This window comes from Botrytis cinerea, chromosome 8, assembly GCF_000143535.2.
Source record: "Botrytis cinerea B05.10 chromosome 8, complete sequence".
NCBI classification, from domain to species: domain Eukaryota; kingdom Fungi; phylum Ascomycota; class Leotiomycetes; order Helotiales; family Sclerotiniaceae; genus Botrytis; species Botrytis cinerea.
In genome coordinates this window covers 324,250-341,189 of record NC_037317.1, presented here as the reverse complement: position 1 = coordinate 341,189, position 16,940 = coordinate 324,250, and the positions used below count along the sequence as shown (strand labels likewise).

At 41.9% G+C, this 16,940-nt stretch overlaps 7 protein-coding genes across 8 annotated transcripts; 4 read left to right on the top strand and 3 right to left on the bottom strand.

Moving 5' to 3' along the window:
- Positions 1-101: 101 nt before the first annotated feature.
- Bcpol12 lies at positions 102-2,612 on the bottom strand. The gene is made up of 4 exons (XM_024694347.1): positions 2,227-2,612; positions 1,991-2,176; positions 622-1,942; positions 102-538 (listed from the first exon to the last, which is right to left on the bottom strand). The coding sequence occupies exons 1-4, from the start codon at positions 2,553-2,555 to the stop codon at positions 362-364; spliced, it is 2,013 nt and encodes a 670-aa protein (XP_024550136.1). The 5' UTR covers positions 2,556-2,612; the 3' UTR covers positions 102-361.
- A 125-nt stretch (positions 2,613-2,737) lies between these two features.
- Positions 2,738-4,336, top strand: BCIN_08g00790 (hypothetical protein). Its single transcript, XM_001552467.2, has 2 exons — positions 2,738-3,789; positions 3,837-4,336. The coding sequence occupies exons 1-2, from the start codon at positions 3,051-3,053 to the stop codon at positions 4,247-4,249; spliced, it is 1,152 nt and encodes a 383-aa protein (XP_001552517.1). The 5' UTR covers positions 2,738-3,050; the 3' UTR covers positions 4,250-4,336.
- A 104-nt stretch (positions 4,337-4,440) lies between these two features.
- Positions 4,441-5,771, top strand: Bctrs31. The gene is made up of 2 exons (XM_001552468.2): positions 4,441-4,794; positions 4,875-5,771. Exons 1-2 carry the CDS (start codon positions 4,568-4,570, stop codon positions 5,323-5,325), a joined length of 678 nt encoding a protein of 225 aa, XP_001552518.1. The 5' UTR covers positions 4,441-4,567; the 3' UTR covers positions 5,326-5,771.
- Positions 5,772-5,845: 74 nt separating this feature from the next.
- On the bottom strand, positions 5,846-6,574 carry BCIN_08g00770 (hypothetical protein). Of its 2 annotated transcripts, none has more exons than XM_024694346.1 (2): positions 6,454-6,574; positions 5,846-6,404 (listed from the first exon to the last, which is right to left on the bottom strand). In XM_024694346.1, exons 1-2 carry the CDS (start codon positions 6,454-6,456, stop codon positions 6,090-6,092), a joined length of 318 nt encoding a protein of 105 aa, XP_024550135.1. In that variant the 5' UTR covers positions 6,457-6,574; the 3' UTR covers positions 5,846-6,089. The 2 variants fall into 2 exon arrangements, with proteins under 2 accessions (XP_024550135.1, XP_001552519.1); XM_001552469.2 differs by having other exon boundaries at positions 6,480-6,574.
- Positions 6,575-6,674: 100 nt separating this feature from the next.
- BCIN_08g00760 (hypothetical protein) lies at positions 6,675-8,357 on the top strand. Its single transcript, XM_001552470.2, has 3 exons — positions 6,675-6,902; positions 6,992-7,091; positions 7,189-8,357. Exons 1-3 carry the CDS (start codon positions 6,841-6,843, stop codon positions 7,195-7,197), a joined length of 171 nt encoding a protein of 56 aa, XP_001552520.1. The 5' UTR covers positions 6,675-6,840; the 3' UTR covers positions 7,198-8,357.
- A 2,881-nt stretch (positions 8,358-11,238) lies between these two features.
- BCIN_08g00750 (hypothetical protein) lies at positions 11,239-12,568 on the top strand. The gene has a single exon (XM_001552473.2). It carries the CDS (start codon positions 11,499-11,501, stop codon positions 11,973-11,975), a length of 477 nt encoding a protein of 158 aa, XP_001552523.1. The 5' UTR covers positions 11,239-11,498; the 3' UTR covers positions 11,976-12,568.
- Positions 12,569-13,597: 1,029 nt separating this feature from the next.
- Positions 13,598-16,490, bottom strand: BCIN_08g00740 (hypothetical protein). The gene is made up of 3 exons (XM_001552474.2): positions 15,480-16,490; positions 15,312-15,423; positions 13,598-15,253 (listed from the first exon to the last, which is right to left on the bottom strand). The coding sequence occupies exons 1-3, from the start codon at positions 15,652-15,654 to the stop codon at positions 13,927-13,929; spliced, it is 1,614 nt and encodes a 537-aa protein (XP_001552524.1). The 5' UTR covers positions 15,655-16,490; the 3' UTR covers positions 13,598-13,926.
- Positions 16,491-16,940: the final 450 nt, after the last annotated feature.

The following is a 16,940-nucleotide window of genomic DNA, read 5'->3' as shown; positions in this document are numbered from 1 at the left end:
GTGTGTTGCGGATCAGCCTTAATAAGCAAAACGCGGGGCATCAACTTTGGCCTCGTCAAAATTAGATCTCGGCTCGGGTGAATGAAACTTAGGGGTATTGGTGCCGGATGAAGACTTTGAATTTAATTCAACTGAAATATTAGACTTTTTTTATTTCTCAAATAATGTATACTACGTAAGAGACTAACTGGTCTCAATGAGGTCAGAGTCGTAATGATGGGCATCACTATCAATACATCTTTCTCTCGATGGATGATGGGTAATGGAAACCTTGCGAACTCTAGAATATTAACATTCGGGATAAGAATTTGGGACTAGATGATTTCTATCTCTCATGGCTCAGTCTCCTTGAAGTTTCATATCATATCCGTATGATATCTACTCGAGCTCGCTCAAACAACTTATGACCGATCATAGTTCCCTGCGTTCTCTCTTGCTGCGTCATCGATGCTGGGTATACTGTCAACTTTGCATATGTCCCTGCTCCTCTCCGTTTCGATAAATATCCTGGATTAATCACTAACACACTTTCTACAACCTATATACGTCAATGTTATTAATTTTATCCCATAATAAATGTCCTTGGTCACATTAAACAAGGAATTCGTGAGGATCACATACCTTAGCGAAGGGGGGTAGTGAACTTGGAACCACCAACATATCCGGCCTCACATTGATCATTTCCCCCAACTTCAAGAAGCTTGTGTCGAGCATCGCTCCCACAGGAATACCATCCTCCGTCCCAGTTTTCGGCAATTGAGTTCTCTGAACCGGTGGAAATAGGGGGAAAAAATGACGTTGCTCGATTAAATACTTGGGTAATCGTGCGAGCAAAGTGGGATCCTGTGGCTTCCCACCGATGATTTCTTCATGCCGAAGTTCATACAAGATGTCCTGGGATGAGATGCCCATGACAATTTCGTTAAGGGCAATAGTCATGGGGTTACCGATGACACGGACAGCTTTGGGGAGTCCAACGTCTTTTCTTGGAAAGGGTTCTTGAGGCCACGCAGCATGTTTATCAATTGCATCTTTGACCGAAGGAACAATGAGTATAGTAATTCGGGGGTGAGTAGAAGCGAGTTGGGTGAAAGCTGGAGTAATAAGATGTTTGAAGATCGCCGACATGGTGGCGGTGTCGGGATCAGCTAGAGCTTCCTCAGGGAGGTCAAAATCTCCACTTGCGATTAAGGGATGATCGATATCAAGAAACGGCCCAGTCAGAATTAGTACATCAGCGTAGGTATCCGCTGCTTGGCTACAAATTGCGTGTAGAGGTTCGAAGTCCAGATTGTCATCTGCTGTAAAGGGGCCACTTCCAATAATAATGTTAAGAGGTGCAGGGTCAGAGTCTTCATCCATTGCATCTGGACCTCCTCGAAGTCTTCGAACATGTTCATCAAGGCCAGCAGGCGTAGATGCAGCAACGCCTAGAAGAGGAGGCTCGAGAATCTCGCTCACTGTAAAATGTTCCCCAGAAGCATTTATTCCCTTCAGTGCAACTATCTGCCCAGGGAAGAATTGGAATCCACTCATCTTATCAACTTTGAGTGGTATTCTTAATCCAGCACCCATTCTTCGCGATGTTTCAAGTACAATTGAAGATGGATTAAGTTTTCCTTCAGCAGAGTCGCATGCAATCCTTCCAACAGATACTATTTCATTCGTACTTTGACTTGCTGCACTACCAAAGTCCGAGTCATCTAGCTTATGATGTGCTTGTATCAGAAGCATGAACTCGTCTATACGGTCATCCAATATTTCCGACGCTTCTGATGATTTCATGGCCATTGTCTTGTAAGATAATTTCTTCATGTCTGAGTTGGCCGTAAGTTTGATTCTGGATTCTGGATAAGGAGCAATTGGAGGCTCTGGTAGCTCGAGGTGGTCATTCAGAATTTCTACAATTTGGCCGGCAAACTTTCTATCGTTGAATGAAGTTCTACATTCTGTCAGTATTCGGCGATTTCAGAAGATCGTGGTACCATACGGAGCATATGAAGAGCCGGCTCCAGCTTCAGCACCAGTATCGGCTTCCCTCAGGTTTTTCGATGTCCTGAAGTCTGGGGGGCTACTAGCCGGTTCTGCTTTCACTCTTGACATAGAAGGTGTCTCTACTTTGCGTTTCGGTCGCGAACTCATCCCACTTCGAGGGGTATTTGGCGCGATATCTAACCTACGTTACTATGAGTAAAGAGCAATGTGATAATTCAAGAACCTGCTTACATTCCAAAAACATCATTATTGTTTCCTGCATTTCGAGGCGTGGCTCCAACTCTTTTATTCGACGTTTGAGCCTTGGTTTTCCGATTCTCCTTTTCCAATCCGTCTTGCACACTTTGCTTGAGCGCTCTAACAGTATCGATATCTAATTTCATGTCATCCTGTCCCATTTTAATGCTATATGATTCCCATTTGTAGAAAAGCTCTTGCGGGGGTATTGAATGCAGTCGCATAATTGAATGCAATTCTGTGAGTACATCTGCCTCAAGGGGTTCACCTGAAGCAGTCGCAGACGAGAACAAATCATTAAGCTCACTATCGTTTTCCGCCATTTTGAGGCTGTTGTGTAGAAAAATCGTTGGTATTGTTGAGTTCGGCCAGGTTTGATCTTGGAAGAGATATTTGGGGAGACGCGTTTTGACGCGCTTCAATACAATAAAACTAAATTGATTTTCACGAGTTTGCGCCACGAACAAGCCACAATTCATCAAATGGTTCAACACCCTTCTCAAACGAACTTGTTGGATAATACTCGTACTCGTAACAGAATATGTTTCTGCCACAATTTCCCAGACAATTGCAACCTATCACTTCTTGGCAATTGTTTCAAAACAGTAGGTACACTCAATTGAGAAGTGGTAATAAAATAAAATCTCACCAATGGAACCCTCATAAGGCTGAGCTAGCACCACATTTTTAGATTGCACAAGTCGGTGTCAGGACATAGGTTACTAATTACCCCTTGAATTCTGTCTTCTTGTCTTCGGGAGTTGACTGCGATTCGAGATATACCATTTTGCAATCAAGCATCTATTCTACTATTTAAAATGTCAACAGAAAATCAAACGGAAGTCGCAGGCATCGAGAAAGAGATGGCCGGTGTTAATCTAGGGGGTTCTGCTAATGGGCAGACATCTTCAGCTTCAATTGAGGGAAAAGGACCAAGTCCTCTCAAGCCACCATTTCTCAACCCTCTCGAGTCTTCGAAGCCTCCTCCTTCGCCAGAGCTCACAGAGGAACAACAGAAGAAATACGATGCGCTGTTAGAAACTGTCAAGTCATGGACAGAAATTCCAGCCAAAGATTCAAAAGGAGGGCCTATCACGGATAGTGAAAAATTATGGTTGACAAGAGAATGTTTATGCCGATACTTGCGAGCAACAAAATGGTCCGCTACGGAAGCACCAAAGCGACTGTTAGGGACTCTGACTTGGAGGCGAGAGTACGGTGTGAGCAATCTTACTGGCGATGACCTCTCAATCGAGAACGAAACCGGCAAGCAGTTCATCTTTGGTTATGATAACGAAGGACGTCCATGTCATTACTTGAATCCTGGAAGACAAAATACGGAACCGAATCCCAAGCAAGTACAACATTTAGTATTCATGCTCGAGCGATGTATCGACTTGATGATTCCAGGCCAGTTCACGCTCGCATTGTTGATCAACTTCAAGTCCAGTAAGAGCAGATCGAACACAGCACCTGGCATTGGGCAAGCTAGAGAAGTCCTGAATATTCTCCAAACTCACTACCCTGAACGACTTGGGAGAGCTTTGATTATCAACAGTAAGTCTCCTACTCGACGGGCAAGTTCCTTGCTAATTCCCTACAAGTTCCTTGGATGGTGAACGGCTTTTTCAAACTCATCACCCCATTCATTGATCCATTGACTAAAGAAAAGTTGAAATTCAATGATGACATGAAACAGTACGTACCTCCTCAACAACTCTGGGCTGAGTTTGATGGAGAGTTTGCATTCGAGTATGATCATGCAACCTACTGGCCGGAGTTGATCAAACAATGTGAGGGGCGTCAACAGAGTGCTTTTGAGCGTTGGGTCCAGGCGGGGAAGCACATTGGAGAGAGTGAAGTTTATTTGAAGGGTGGAAATGTTCCTAGCATCAGCGGCGGTGCTGCTGAGGAAATGCCATCAAATGGTCATGCCGTTGAACCGAAAACACTCGGGACATTGTCCGAGATATCAGGAGACATCAACGGAAAATCCGAGAAGAATGACGAGGCATGAGATCCATAGAAAAGACTGCACAAATGATTTGTTTGCAACAGGATATAATAGACTAGATATTAATAAATTAAGTAAATAATAATTTCAACCGCTCCTGAACCTTCCATGTACTACCAGATAATGTTTCTGAGGAAATTGGATAATGATACTACCCCCTCGCTTGGCCATCGACCTCGCCCTCAATTTCAGCAGCCTTGCGACAACCCCCCAAATCATACCTACATCCAACTTCACACAAATCACAAAGTTCGTAACTATCTCACAAAGCCATATCATATAGTATATCCAACTACGCGCGACCAATAATTAATCAATTAAATGTCCTCCCAACCGGTAAAACCGCCATTGACCGGCCAAGTTTCTCATACTCAACGAGGCTCTCAGTCAGGGCTGCGATATCCTTCCACCGGCAAAACGATATACCATAGACCACTGAATCGCAGTAAGACGCAGGAACTAAGTCAAGCCAGCTTTGCATATCTATTTGGTGAGATGGTTAGTTATGCACAACGACGGGTTACTGGTATTCAAGATCTCGAGAAGCGGTAAGATTTCCTTCACTACATGTCGAGTTTCGACAAACGAGCTCTGTAAATACGAAGTATGATTCTAATCAAAACACTAGACTAAATGTCCAAGGTCATCCCATCGGCCTCAAACTCCTCGATCTCCTGCTCTACCGCGAGCCACCACGTACACAAACCCGACCCCTTAATATCATCGCCCTCCTCCAATTCATAACCACCGTTCTCTGGCGTCACCTCTTTTCCCGTCCTGCAGATGCACTCGAAAAATCTTCAAACCCTGACACGCCAGAGGAATATATGATATCCGATAATGAACCTCTTGTCAATCAATATATTAGTGTTCCTAAAGAAATGAATCAATTGAATTGTGCTGCGTTTGTCGCGGGCATTATTGAGGGAGTTTGTGATGGCGCAGGGTTTCCGGCTAGGGTGACGGCGCATAGTGTAGGAAGGGGGGAGGAAGGAGAGTTATGGCCAGGGAAGACGGTGTTTTTGGTCAAGTTTCAGGAAGAGGTGGTAGAGAGAGAGGCATTTCTGGGGAAGAGTTAGGTTGAAGAGAAGTGAAATCATATCATTTGGACCTTGCAACGTATCCACGACCATACGCTGGGCGTAAAGGAGTATCATTGGGATGGAGTTTATGGTTAATATTTGGGTCTGCCTTCTGTCCCGCAGTCGTCGTACTCGACTAGATACGACATAGAAGAGAACATATGCTTGTCACCATTTATCCATTTGGCTTTTCTATCAACACGTTGCTTTTCAGCGCGGAACTAATTGTACTTCCTTGGCTTGTTGGCTTGTTTACAAAGGAAGATCACAACCATGCCGTCATATCACATGGCTTGATCTCCAACAATTAGGACTCGAACAGGTGATGCAATTTGGGCAGGTGTCTGACGAGGTTCATTCCACAAATCTCCATCTTAACCACAGAAAATAGGGCACTAGATGAACGAATCGATCAAATCCAAGAGTTGTTTAGAGCGTCTCCATGCCGTGTTTGTAGGCCTGTATCCCTAGAAGCAGAGTTATGTCGCACCAGAGTCACCAGCATCCCAATATTCCTTAGAAGGCTTCTTTACGAAGGATATAAAATTCATAGGACTTCTCCCTGGGTATTGATGCTTCCCACAATATGATGATATCCTTGAAGTTTAATATGCCAGACCAACCTCCATACCATTAATATATTGCTGTCCCTTTGATCCCTTCAGCCTTCTTCTCTCAAACAATCGTGGAGTGCCAGACTCCGTCATTAGTTCCCATTAGATCGTATGCCCATTTTAACTCCGAAATTCCTTCACATTTGTTCACCTTGGAAGACTCCTTATGCCCTTATAATTTCCTCCTTCATTTCCACTTTTCTCACCTGGACCTTTCTTCATCAATTCTGCTAATCCCAAATCTTTCCAGGCTGGCTCTTTTGTCTTTTGTGTCGCCCTCTGAATCCCAAATGCTGCATGTTGATCGGGAACAACGTCGTCTTCATCTTCAGGGTTTACTGGCTGATTGTGTGGTGGTACGTAAATGTCATCGTCGGGGAGTTTGTCTTTGCAGAAGTCTTCGAAAAGATCCGCTGTGCGGGATAGTGTGAAATGGACATAGGTGTGATTTGAATCTTTGGACTGTATCATTGTTAGTAATTAGCAGTAATTTGAATACAAAGGAGTCAACCATGAGTAGTTTCCTATGATTCTTACCATTTTTGTCTTATGTAAAGTGAAGTGAAATGGCAAAGAGAGGTTATGTTATTGAAATTGTTTGTTTACTCTCCTCGATAATTAGTGATTGGGTCAGTACAAGGCTGTTTATCTGTCTTATCTGCAAGGCTACACAGAGTAGGCGGAATGTCAGTTCGGAATTTACTTATTCCGTTGTCCTCGCTCAATGCCTTAGACATCAGGCCTCAGACTAAAAACATCATTTGTGCGAAACTTCGCTTAGAGTTCAATAAGCCCTTCCAGTCAATTTGAACATTACGAACTCTACGACAACAACGATTTTCGCAAACTCCAAGCACTCCAACACCGCCGACAACAGTCCTCGCCAAAATCAGACAATATGTCTCACGAATCAGTTTGGATGTCCAGACCCCGTACCTACGGAAAGGGATCCCGCGAATGGTATGTGGAGAATCAATCGCATTTTGCGATTTCGTCAAGGATCACCAATGATCTGGATTGAGAAATTTTACTTCTAACACACTTCACAGTCGCGTTTGCACCCACAAGGCCGGTTTGATCCGCAAATACGGTCTTAACATCTGCAGACAATGCTTCAGAGAGAAGGCAGCCGATATTGGATTCGTCAAGGTACGCTCGCCCGATAGCCCACGCACCATCTCACTCTACACCAAAAAATCTTTCGAATATCAAAACTGGATGGAATGGCCACTAACAAAATTTATAGCACCGTTAAATTCACCACACCTTTAAAATTGACTCATCGAAAACGGAACGATACGATCACGATGGGTTTGTGGAGAGAATCAAATTAACATGGCATGGAGTTCTGGGCTTTTGCAGGAAAAGGGATACGAAAGAGGACATTTATGGTCAGACTTTAGAGGGCATTTTCAAATGAAGGGAGGAACGCTTATGGACACTCGTGTGCTGAGGCAGCTCTGCGATGGATTGTTCTCAAGGTTATGACACCTTTTCAACTGCATTGATCTGGAATGGAGATGGTTCTTTTTCCTAGGGTCATTTGAGCTTATGTTCATTTGGCTTCGGCTAGGAAGTAGCTTTCTCGGAATATATCAGATCGTTTTCCTTGAGACATTATGGATTCCTCCGATTGTGCATTCTGAAGTGAGTGAATGATTATATCATAAACATGGGAGATTCCAGGTAGGGCAGAAGGTCAAGTGGCCTTCCATTAGATCTAATCTAGTAAGTGAGGACTCGAGAGGTTAATCCACACGGCCCAAATTAAATTTGCCTGGTCGAATCCACCATTTTGTCTCCATCTTCAATCATAAATACGGCCCAGATATCCTCACATAACCTCATTTTTGGGGTATCAGCGATTCTCATCAATCTACCGAGAACGAAAGATCCATCTACATACATCTCTGGCCAAAATCACAATTCTGCTCTTACATTCCTTAACATTAGGAGTATGGCCCAAACCTTTGCCCTTCTGGTTCCTTCAAACATACCACACATTTATCAAGCCACAAAATAAAACAATGATTCGCCTAGGAAATCTATGCCTGCCAAAAGTGCCATTCTAAAAGCAAGGTGGAATACTGAAATTTGTGAGACTTATATATCAACGTCGAGTGGGCTATTGGTTGAATTTCATTAGGGTTCTTGTCCATGCCAGGGAAACGTCGACAGAATCTATATTCCATTGCACAATGAATCTTAAGTGGTAGTCACGTTCCAATAATCACATTGTAAAATCTAGCACTATCAACACGAAAAGGGCCCTTTCCCTTGCAACGTGGGAAGATATCCTTGAGCTATTTTGTTATTTTTATTTCGCCGGTGCTATTTGTGCCCAATCACACTACTAATCGACGAGAAGTTCTTTGTATCTAATGGTCAACACATAGAATGATTTGATACTCAACACACCGCTCAAGCATTGCTAAAATCTGGAGCTACCATACACCCATGATAATTTCACCAACAATGCGTCAAGTATTTACCATAAGGGAACATGATGAAACCCCAGCACAACATGATATCATCATTACCACGCTGGCGTCTTACAGCTTCACTTCAATACGTCAATACTCAAAGCTCAATGATGTAGCTACGCAAGTCTCGTTAAAACAACGCTTCACATCACCGACAACGATCTCACATTCACATTCACATTCACACTCACATTCACACAATTTGATTCAATTTTGTTTTGTTATTGAAGAATACATGATCTTCGCTCAAGATCGTTACTCAAATTCTAGATCCTATATCCAACGCACATACTCCACACTCCAAATTCAATATATAAACAAAATAACAAGCCGCTAACATATTACAGTATAATTTTATAGTAAGTCCAACCTCATCAACTATGTTCATCGGATTTGCTCTCCCCATTGGCAATTTAGCCGGTTCAAAGATCATCGTTGTAAAACCCCACCAAAGTACTTGCAGAGACCAAGTACATGTCACCATCGTCGCTACAGTCATGCACCCCTAGCAGCTCTCCTTCTTAGTAACCTCTGAACAATTGATCGAGGAATTCGACTGGCCATTCCCATCGGCACATTGGACAAGTGCCTTCTTGATTCATCAATGTTTGCTGATTTGCCCACGATCGAAGACATGCTGCATGAAAAGTACGCTTGCAACAATGTTCCATTCGGATGTTATTTTCCGGTTCGTTCATTTTATTGCGGCAAATAGGACAGTCGTGGACGACGGATTCGGAATAATTGATACTTTGCTCCGTGATTTTCGGGGGTGGCTGGATTTTTGGTGATATCGAAAGGTTTTCCATTTTTGAAATGATAGTGGTGTTATCGGATCTATCCGATGTACTTTGATTTTTCTCGCTAGTGAACGACATGATTCTGTGTGGCGTTTGAGGAGAGGGGTTCTCTATAAAGTTGATTGAGAAGAATAAGGCGACTAAAATAATCTTCAAAGTATGATGACAACTTGAAGAGATTGAGCAATCTGCACAAGATTTATTATACAGTTTGGATGAAGACGATGAAGTGATTGTTGGTTGAGGATAGAAGATGTGTCCAGATGAAGTAATTAGAGCGATCTTGGTATCCTATCTGAGATTTGAGATATATGGAAAGAAAAAGAGAAGTGCCTGCTAGGCAAATTCCAGATCTTATATACCTGGATTGTGGTTTAGCTTCTCACTAGTTTTTTTGAACTGCTGTCATGTAGAATGCGGGGCTGAAAGACTACCACACGCTAAGCGAGACTTAGGGGTCAATTTTGGAGAGCTTTGTAGATCTAGGTAATCCAAAACGGTTAGCATTCGCAGCAATTTGAATTTTAGTATTGAGCTTAATTGGAACTAATCTCCTCTCTCTCAAGTATCTACGTCATGTTTCCTCTCGTTCGGAAATTTTTTCTATCCGGAATTGTAATACCATGTGGAATGCAATCATGTAAGAGGTCTAATGACAATATTAACGTTTCAGTATTTGAAATTTTCTTTTCTTGGCTTTGTGATAGTTCTGGGGGAAGAGGAAAGATGTAGCGACCGTAACTAGAAATTTTATGCTTTATCTGTGTGAAAATGGCGAGCGAAACAATCAGATATCCTCAAGGAGTATTTTTTGCAAAGGGTAAGGCAACTATGACCCAGTATGTTTAACGATCGTGGATGCTCAAAGTCCTGACTGATAGACTGGGTATAAGCTCCCAGTTTCCGCAAGCATTATATCGTTCAAAATGAATTGGGCATTTCGAACTCATTGTACAGTTTTAGGATGGCCACACTATCGATTCGTAGCGTCAGACCATCTCTGTCCACAGTCTATCCTTGGCTGTCCACTATCACGTCAAGATTCATACAAATGATCTCTTTTGAACTCTGGGCATCGGAGGCTTTCAGACCGTACGGATTCCAAATCATATACCATGCATATGATGGTTGAGTAGCTAGCTCTTTCCGATCAAAAGTTGGTTTTTCGACGCTCGTGACTTGGAGAATTTGCAAACTTTGTTAACTAGATGGTATAACCAGCTTCGTAAATTGAAAATTTTTGAATGTTGGACTACAATCTAGTCTTTTGATCTTGTGGCGATTCCGAAGTTGCGAAGATTCCTCTCATCGCAGTTGGTCAGTTTCTCTCGTACCTGCATTCCCCAGTCCGGGCAGTTTGTAACTGATCGTCAGCAAGGAGCGACGAATGGGTGCGTTGGTATCGAGGTTCTTGATTGGGTAAACTCAATACATTGGAACAAAATCGACATCTTCTTCTTATTTCAGTCCAATCCTATGTATCTCGACATTACAAATGTCATAGCTTCACTAATATATTCTACAGTAAATTACTCTCATACCTTATATATATCATTGAATTGCTCTTATACCCTAAAACTCATATTTATTTTATTCTTATGCCCATTAACTTATATGATAGATTCTATGGTGGGAAGGTGCATTTCATAGTGGGAGGGTATATTTTGAGAGAATGTAAAGAGGTGTACATTTAACTTCCTGTTTTAGGGCTGTTAATAATAGACTTCAATTTAAAGAGAAGCTAGACTGTACTAAAAAGGGGCGAGATATTAGAAGAGACATAGTTAATTTTAGAGTAAAACGTTAATTTTCCCCCATACATCGAATTCGAAACCGAATAATGACAACGAAGAATCAGCCCAAACAACTATTCACTTTTCACATTACATTAGAAATCATACTTGAGATTCTTAAACCGACATTTTTCTTCCAAGTAATCGAGAAGACATGTCCGATTAGAAGCACTTCGTTGAGGTCTTAGCCCTTGAAAATGCTTTACAACCACAGCGACAAGAATCAATACCAGTTATGTTAAAGATGGAAAGTTGGTGTATGAGATGTTCGTTAGAAATGCCGAGTCCAGGAACATTAGTCCACGGTTGGCCGGCCAATTAGAGGCCATCATTCAAGTCTCGAATGATATCTTGAGGAAACCAAATCGACTCTTTAGAGATATATTGAGAAGAAAGCTTTGCAAGTAATCGGAGCTGCCTGAGAACGGGTTACATAAGCTCGTAGATGGAATCAAACTAGCTTAGGAAGGAGCGAAGGAAATGGAAAGATTACAGACTGAACATGCTCAAGAAAAAGAAACAAATCAAACGGAAAAGGCAGAGGAAGAAAGAAAAATCATGGAGAGTGAGAAGCAATTGAGAAGAGTGGATGGTGGACGAGTAGAGAAAGAAATTAAGATCGTCGAGAATGAAAAGGAAATGAAAAGGGTGGAGGGTGTTCAGACAGAAGAACTCAGAAATCAAGCAATGCAAAGGATATTGCTTAACGACGGCAACTATGTGGCGGATAGATGCTTGACTTACAAATCATCTGCACAATGGGATAGAAAATATTCGGCGAGATACTGGTCGGAGATTCATGAGATTATTGAGTCGGAGAAGCAAATCGAGGCAACATCAAGATCATTACTACAAGCACCACCACCATTGCCAATGTTGGGTCATCTCCTAGGGGCCGCTTTAGATCTGAAAGTACCTGTGGACGATATAATGTGGAATATATCAATGTATTCCTAAAGGAGCAAGCTCTGTCATACGGACATATCAATAATGGTCAAGCAAGGCAATTGGGTGAAACTTGCCCAACGAACACAAATTGAGTACGAAAATTTAGACGCTCTATTACCAGATGATCATATATATAAAGACAGGGTGTTGCCATTGAAATCTGCAACCAAGCCGTTTCAGGACAAATACTTCTCTCACTTAAAGATTGAAAAAATTCTACATGCTACCGGAGGTTTCGAAATGAGAGATTTTATATTGAATACTGAAATTGATGACGCTATGAAAGCAAGGGAGGGGGCTGCTGTTGAAGTGGCTTTGGATAGAAAGAAGAAGACAGAAGAACGGAGGCAATTGAAAGGAGAAAAGAAACGAGTCGGAAGGGAATTGCGAGCTTCTAAAGACTTAGAAAGAGTAAGCAGCACTGGTACTGTGCTGCAATATCGAGATTCAGCTATTGGAACGGATAAGACATCCTGGGAAGTAGATGAGAGTCTATCAAATGACCTTTTTTAATTTTCAGATTGTGGATCAAGACCTGAAGATTGTATAACAAATACCTAAAATAACACTCTTTTATACATCAATACCTAATGCACCTCTCATCTCAGATTCCTCTCCTAAGTCAGCACTATATTGCAGAGAATTTAAAATAGCTATCACTTCAATGATATGCAATAATTATATTGATAATAGAAAGTATTATACCTGTAACTCCAAAAGCTAAATATACTCCCAAAACCAACGTTTTAAATATTCAATAGAATGTTGATGTTAATATGTGTTATTGAAAAGATATAATAGGTGCATCGTTAGTAGATATACATAATTATATTCCTCTTCTTAATTATATTTAGATCAATAGATACAATTCTATATAGTCAATAATACATGCATTCCACTGACCTGCTCCCTTAATTGTAAACATATGTATTATTTATTTATTATACATATCGACTTGAGTAGCATACAGTGGACGTAGAATCTACGATTGGGTTCTAAGTGTCAAGTCGTATTCAGTTTTAAGCGCTAGTCATCGCATTCGCTTAAGTGTAACTACAAAGGCCTTGTGGCACGAAGCCATCCACCTGAGGTATATTCACACAGATATTTTAGTTAATCAACATTTCAATTTTTTGAATATTTTAATTATCAGATAAAATTCAATTGCTTGAAAAATAGGCTCGCTCAGATCTCACACTACTCAACTAGAACAATTATCCATTTTCAATCTGAATTTGAATTTGAACTTGAAAGGTAGAGGAAATCAACTCTCTCTGCATTCCTATACGCAACATCTCGTAGAAAATTCACCATAATACTGTTATCCTTCTTTCTCATATCACACGTTGTCCCAATTCTAACCAACTACGGCCAATGGGTTGAGTTCTCAGTAGGTATCTTCGCTATTCTAGACTTATTTCATACACCTACCTACCTAAGCTCACAACGGAAAGAAATCTAGACTGCTTGGCGTTCTTCATTTACTCATCTCATTGGAAATAAGTAAAAAAATAAAACAGATTGGCCTAGATTGATTTATTTTTCCTGTTCGACTTCAATCTTCCTCCCCTGGACTCGTTCTAAATATCTGTCTGTCCGATTCATTCACCGTCATCAAACATCTACACAATTGCGCCCGGGAGATTTAACAAAGTAACAAGAAACAATATTCTGATATTCATATTCTCATATATATCTGGGGTATCAATGATCCTCCTACCCATCTTTTCCTTCACATAAAATCCCATCATTAATATCCATCTTCCTATTTTCATACATCCATCATTCCACATGATTCTCAATCATCAAGCAAAGTAAGCGAACCACCAATGCCCATACATCCACTTATGAATCTTACACCATCATTAAACCATGCCTTATTTCGGCTAGCACCTCTAAACTTTCCATCTCTTCCATTTATTCCATCCACCTATTCTACTTCATTCTATTCAACTCCAGTCTACAACTCAGACTTAGAAGTTTCATTAACAGCTGTAACACCGTCATGATGAGCAACACTAGGACCAAGTTTATCCTCAGCATCGAATTCTCCTCTCTCCAAACGACCCGCTCTCTTATCAACGCCTGTCTTCCAGGCTGGAGTACCCAAGAATCTGATGCTTCCAGGCTTTGAGTAGTCGAAGATCTCCTCGACCTCCTCAAGAGGCTTCTGACTGGTTTCTGGGAAGATGAAGTAAACATGAAGGGTCATAGCAACACAGAAGACTCCAAAAACGACATAAACCTTCCATCTAATGTTGGCAAATGCAGGTGGAACGAAGTATGCAAGAGCAAAGTTGAAAGCCCAGTTAGCGGAGGTAGAAAGAGCGACTGCCTTTCCACGAATACGGAGAGGGTAAAGCTCAGGTGGGTAAATCCAGGAAACTGGACCCCATGTTGGTGCATATGATGCAACGAAAAGGTAGGTGCAAGCAATGACGGCCTTGGATGGTGCTCCGGTAATAGAAATAGATTCGGCGGCACTAGAGAATTGTCCCTCGTATGGGACTGTTCCGTATGTGGCCAAGACACCAGCGTTGATGAAAAGCCAAATCAACATCAAGATGGATCCGAACAAAAGGACAGGGCGACGACCTAATTTGTCAACCCAGATCAATCCAGGAATTGTCATGACGACGTTGATGATGAATTGAATCGAGGAAGGCAAAAGAACGTTGCTACCCAAACCAGCCATAGTGAAAATGTAAGTGATGTAGTACATCATAACGTTCATGCCGGTAAGTTGAGACCAGATTTGAGTAAAGATACCGATGTGTGTTCGGTTAATCATATTGGGCTTGAACAACTCCATATAGGTAACGTCGGCGTTGGCTCTCTCGAACTCAACGACTTCTCTAATTTCAGCCAATTCCTTAGCAACGAATGGGGAGTTGGCGTCACCGCGGCCATGGACAAGAGACAAGACTTGATGAGCTTCCTCCCATCTGTCTTTTCTAGCGAGCCATCTTGGAGATTCTGGCAAGAAGAAAAGAGCGAAGAAAAGAAAGACAGCTGGAATCATTTGAAGACCCCATGGGATACGGAAAGCAGCGTTTCCTTTGAGGAAGGAGCAACCATAGCAAATGTAGAACATGATGAGAATACCCCAGGTGATAGCCCATTGTTGGCAACCGACGAGTCTTCCACGCTTAGATGGCGGTGCAATCTCGGTGATATAGACGGGAACTTGAGCGGAGCAGATTCCAACCGAAAGACCGTTGATGATACGTCCGACGATAAGCATGGGAATGTTTTGGGCAGCGCAAACGATGATTGAGCCAAGGACCCTGCGAATACTTGTTAGGCAAGATATTCATGTAAAATATGAAAACTGGGGATATTTACCAGATGACGGAACCAATTTGAATAGATCTCTTTCTACCAAACATATCTGAGATATACCCAGACAATAAGGCTCCAAGCCAACTTCCAGCGGGCATAGAAGCAGTGATACCACCTGTATCGAATTAGCCTTCGCTACAATGGCAATTGAGAGTAGGAATCTCTTCATACCTTGAACATCTGGAGATGGACCAGTGCATTTACCATTAACAATTCCTCCTTGATCGAAGTAGCACAAATATGCCTCAGTTGAGATGATAGCGGACATAGACGAGATATCGAAACCGAATAGAGCACCACCCACAACGGCCACGGCCGCGATGAAGTAGACGTTACCGATAATCATCTTGTTTATTGGTGATCAGGCAACTAAACCTTTTCTTATGCTGATAGTAGAGGTGTGGCACACAGTAAAATAGAAGTTGGCCTTCTTCAAGGCAGGATAGAGATTGATAGAGAAGAAGGGAACAGCGAGAGTCTCGGTGATCGACACAAAGACTTATATAGAAAAAGGAAGTGAAGGATTGGGGTAATAATGGAGCACGAAAAATGTTGGAATAATGGAATCTGGAGATGTAGCAAGTGGGTTGAAAGAGAAGGGCCGAATCTTAGTTATGGATCCTCCCAAAGTTTTATCTTTGAACGTCAATCATCCCGGGGTATGTCCTTGTTAAATGGGTTTGATGGGTTGGAAAGACTTTGGGGTTGCTCTTTCCCCGCCATTTGACAGCTGATCTGGATTTCACTTGCTACCAGTATTTCTCAATTATAAAGTTGACATGATTCGAAGAGTGAAGCTTGCTGTCTCCAAAATGGACAAAACTGGTACTGATCAACAGTAAGATTTCTTTGGGTATCATCAAATGGGATGCAGGCATAACGCCTTTCCAGGGCCCCATCAGTATCACACGAGGTATGCGGTATGAACGACGATCTCTGGGCATGGGATGGCATAAGCAATACAACACTTTCCACCTAGAGTAGACTCTGATCGGCGCTTGTCAGAGCTCATTTGCGCGCCAACTAGTCGAGTGGTTTGTTGTTTTGAAAAACTGGGCCAAAAATTATGTTGGTGGATCCTTCCATTTTTGTGGAGAGATTGGGGATTCGGGGAAGACTAGTTTTTAGAGCTTATTAGTTGTTTACTTGGTACTCGAGCTACTCTACCCGAACACATGACCCGAAACAACAATGTCGCTTCTGTAAAGTTCTTTTCCGGAACAGCCGTAGATTCTCTATTGGTATCATACATGTAATATAGCCTGAATGCTATGCCTTTTTCCAGAAGTAGTGAGAGACATAAGATTATAGGGAAACAAACAAAGATCTCCATCAAAACACTTGATGACGGTAGTGGCTCATGATTCCTGGCGTTTAACTTAAAGCCTCATAAGCCATACCCGGATGCCTAGAAAATTTTCAGATCTAAAGATTCAGTCCATGTCAACAAGCAATAATAAAACTTGTTGGTTGTGTCATGATATCCGTTCTTCGAATTTTAAGTTCCTGGAGAAAGTTTTTCCGTCGAATGAAGGGGGGGTGGGTCCTCGTACTTTGTTTCGCTAAAGTGTCTAGATTGGTATTGAATATAAAGAATGGGAGAAAAACGACGAATCATCAATAAGATACCGA

Bases quoted from the DNA above. Each gene is read 5' to 3' on its own strand.
- Bcpol12 (XM_024694347.1), bottom strand. From the start codon at position 2,555: ATGGCGGAAAACGATAGTGAGCTTAATGATTTGTTCTCGTCTGCGACT. The intron at 2,177-2,226 runs GTAAGCAGGTTC...ATAGTAACGTAG, and splicing joins AATAATGATGTTTTTGGAAT to GTTAGATATCGCGCCAAATA. The intron at 1,943-1,990 runs GTATGGTACCAC...GACAGAATGTAG, and splicing joins GCCGGCTCTTCATATGCTCC to AACTTCATTCAACGATAGAA.
- BCIN_08g00790 (XM_001552467.2), top strand. From the start codon at position 3,051: ATGTCAACAGAAAATCAAACGGAAGTCGCAGGCATCGAGAAAGAGATG. The intron at 3,790-3,836 runs GTAAGTCTCCTA...ATTCCCTACAAG, and splicing joins GAGAGCTTTGATTATCAACA to TTCCTTGGATGGTGAACGGC.
- Bctrs31 (XM_001552468.2), top strand. From the start codon at position 4,568: ATGTCCTCCCAACCGGTAAAACCGCCATTGACCGGCCAAGTTTCTCAT. The intron at 4,795-4,874 runs GTAAGATTTCCT...TCAAAACACTAG, and splicing joins ATTCAAGATCTCGAGAAGCG to ACTAAATGTCCAAGGTCATC.
- BCIN_08g00760 (XM_001552470.2), top strand. From the start codon at position 6,841: ATGTCTCACGAATCAGTTTGGATGTCCAGACCCCGTACCTACGGAAAG. The intron at 6,903-6,991 runs GTATGTGGAGAA...CACACTTCACAG, and splicing joins GGAAAGGGATCCCGCGAATG to TCGCGTTTGCACCCACAAGG.
- BCIN_08g00750 (XM_001552473.2), top strand. From the start codon at position 11,499: ATGGAAAGATTACAGACTGAACATGCTCAAGAAAAAGAAACAAATCAA.
- BCIN_08g00740 (XM_001552474.2), bottom strand. From the start codon at position 15,654: ATGATTATCGGTAACGTCTACTTCATCGCGGCCGTGGCCGTTGTGGGT. The intron at 15,424-15,479 runs GTATGAAGAGAT...AATTCGATACAG, and splicing joins TCCATCTCCAGATGTTCAAG to GTGGTATCACTGCTTCTATG. The intron at 15,254-15,311 runs GTAAATATCCCC...AAGTATTCGCAG, and splicing joins CAAATTGGTTCCGTCATCTG to GGTCCTTGGCTCAATCATCG.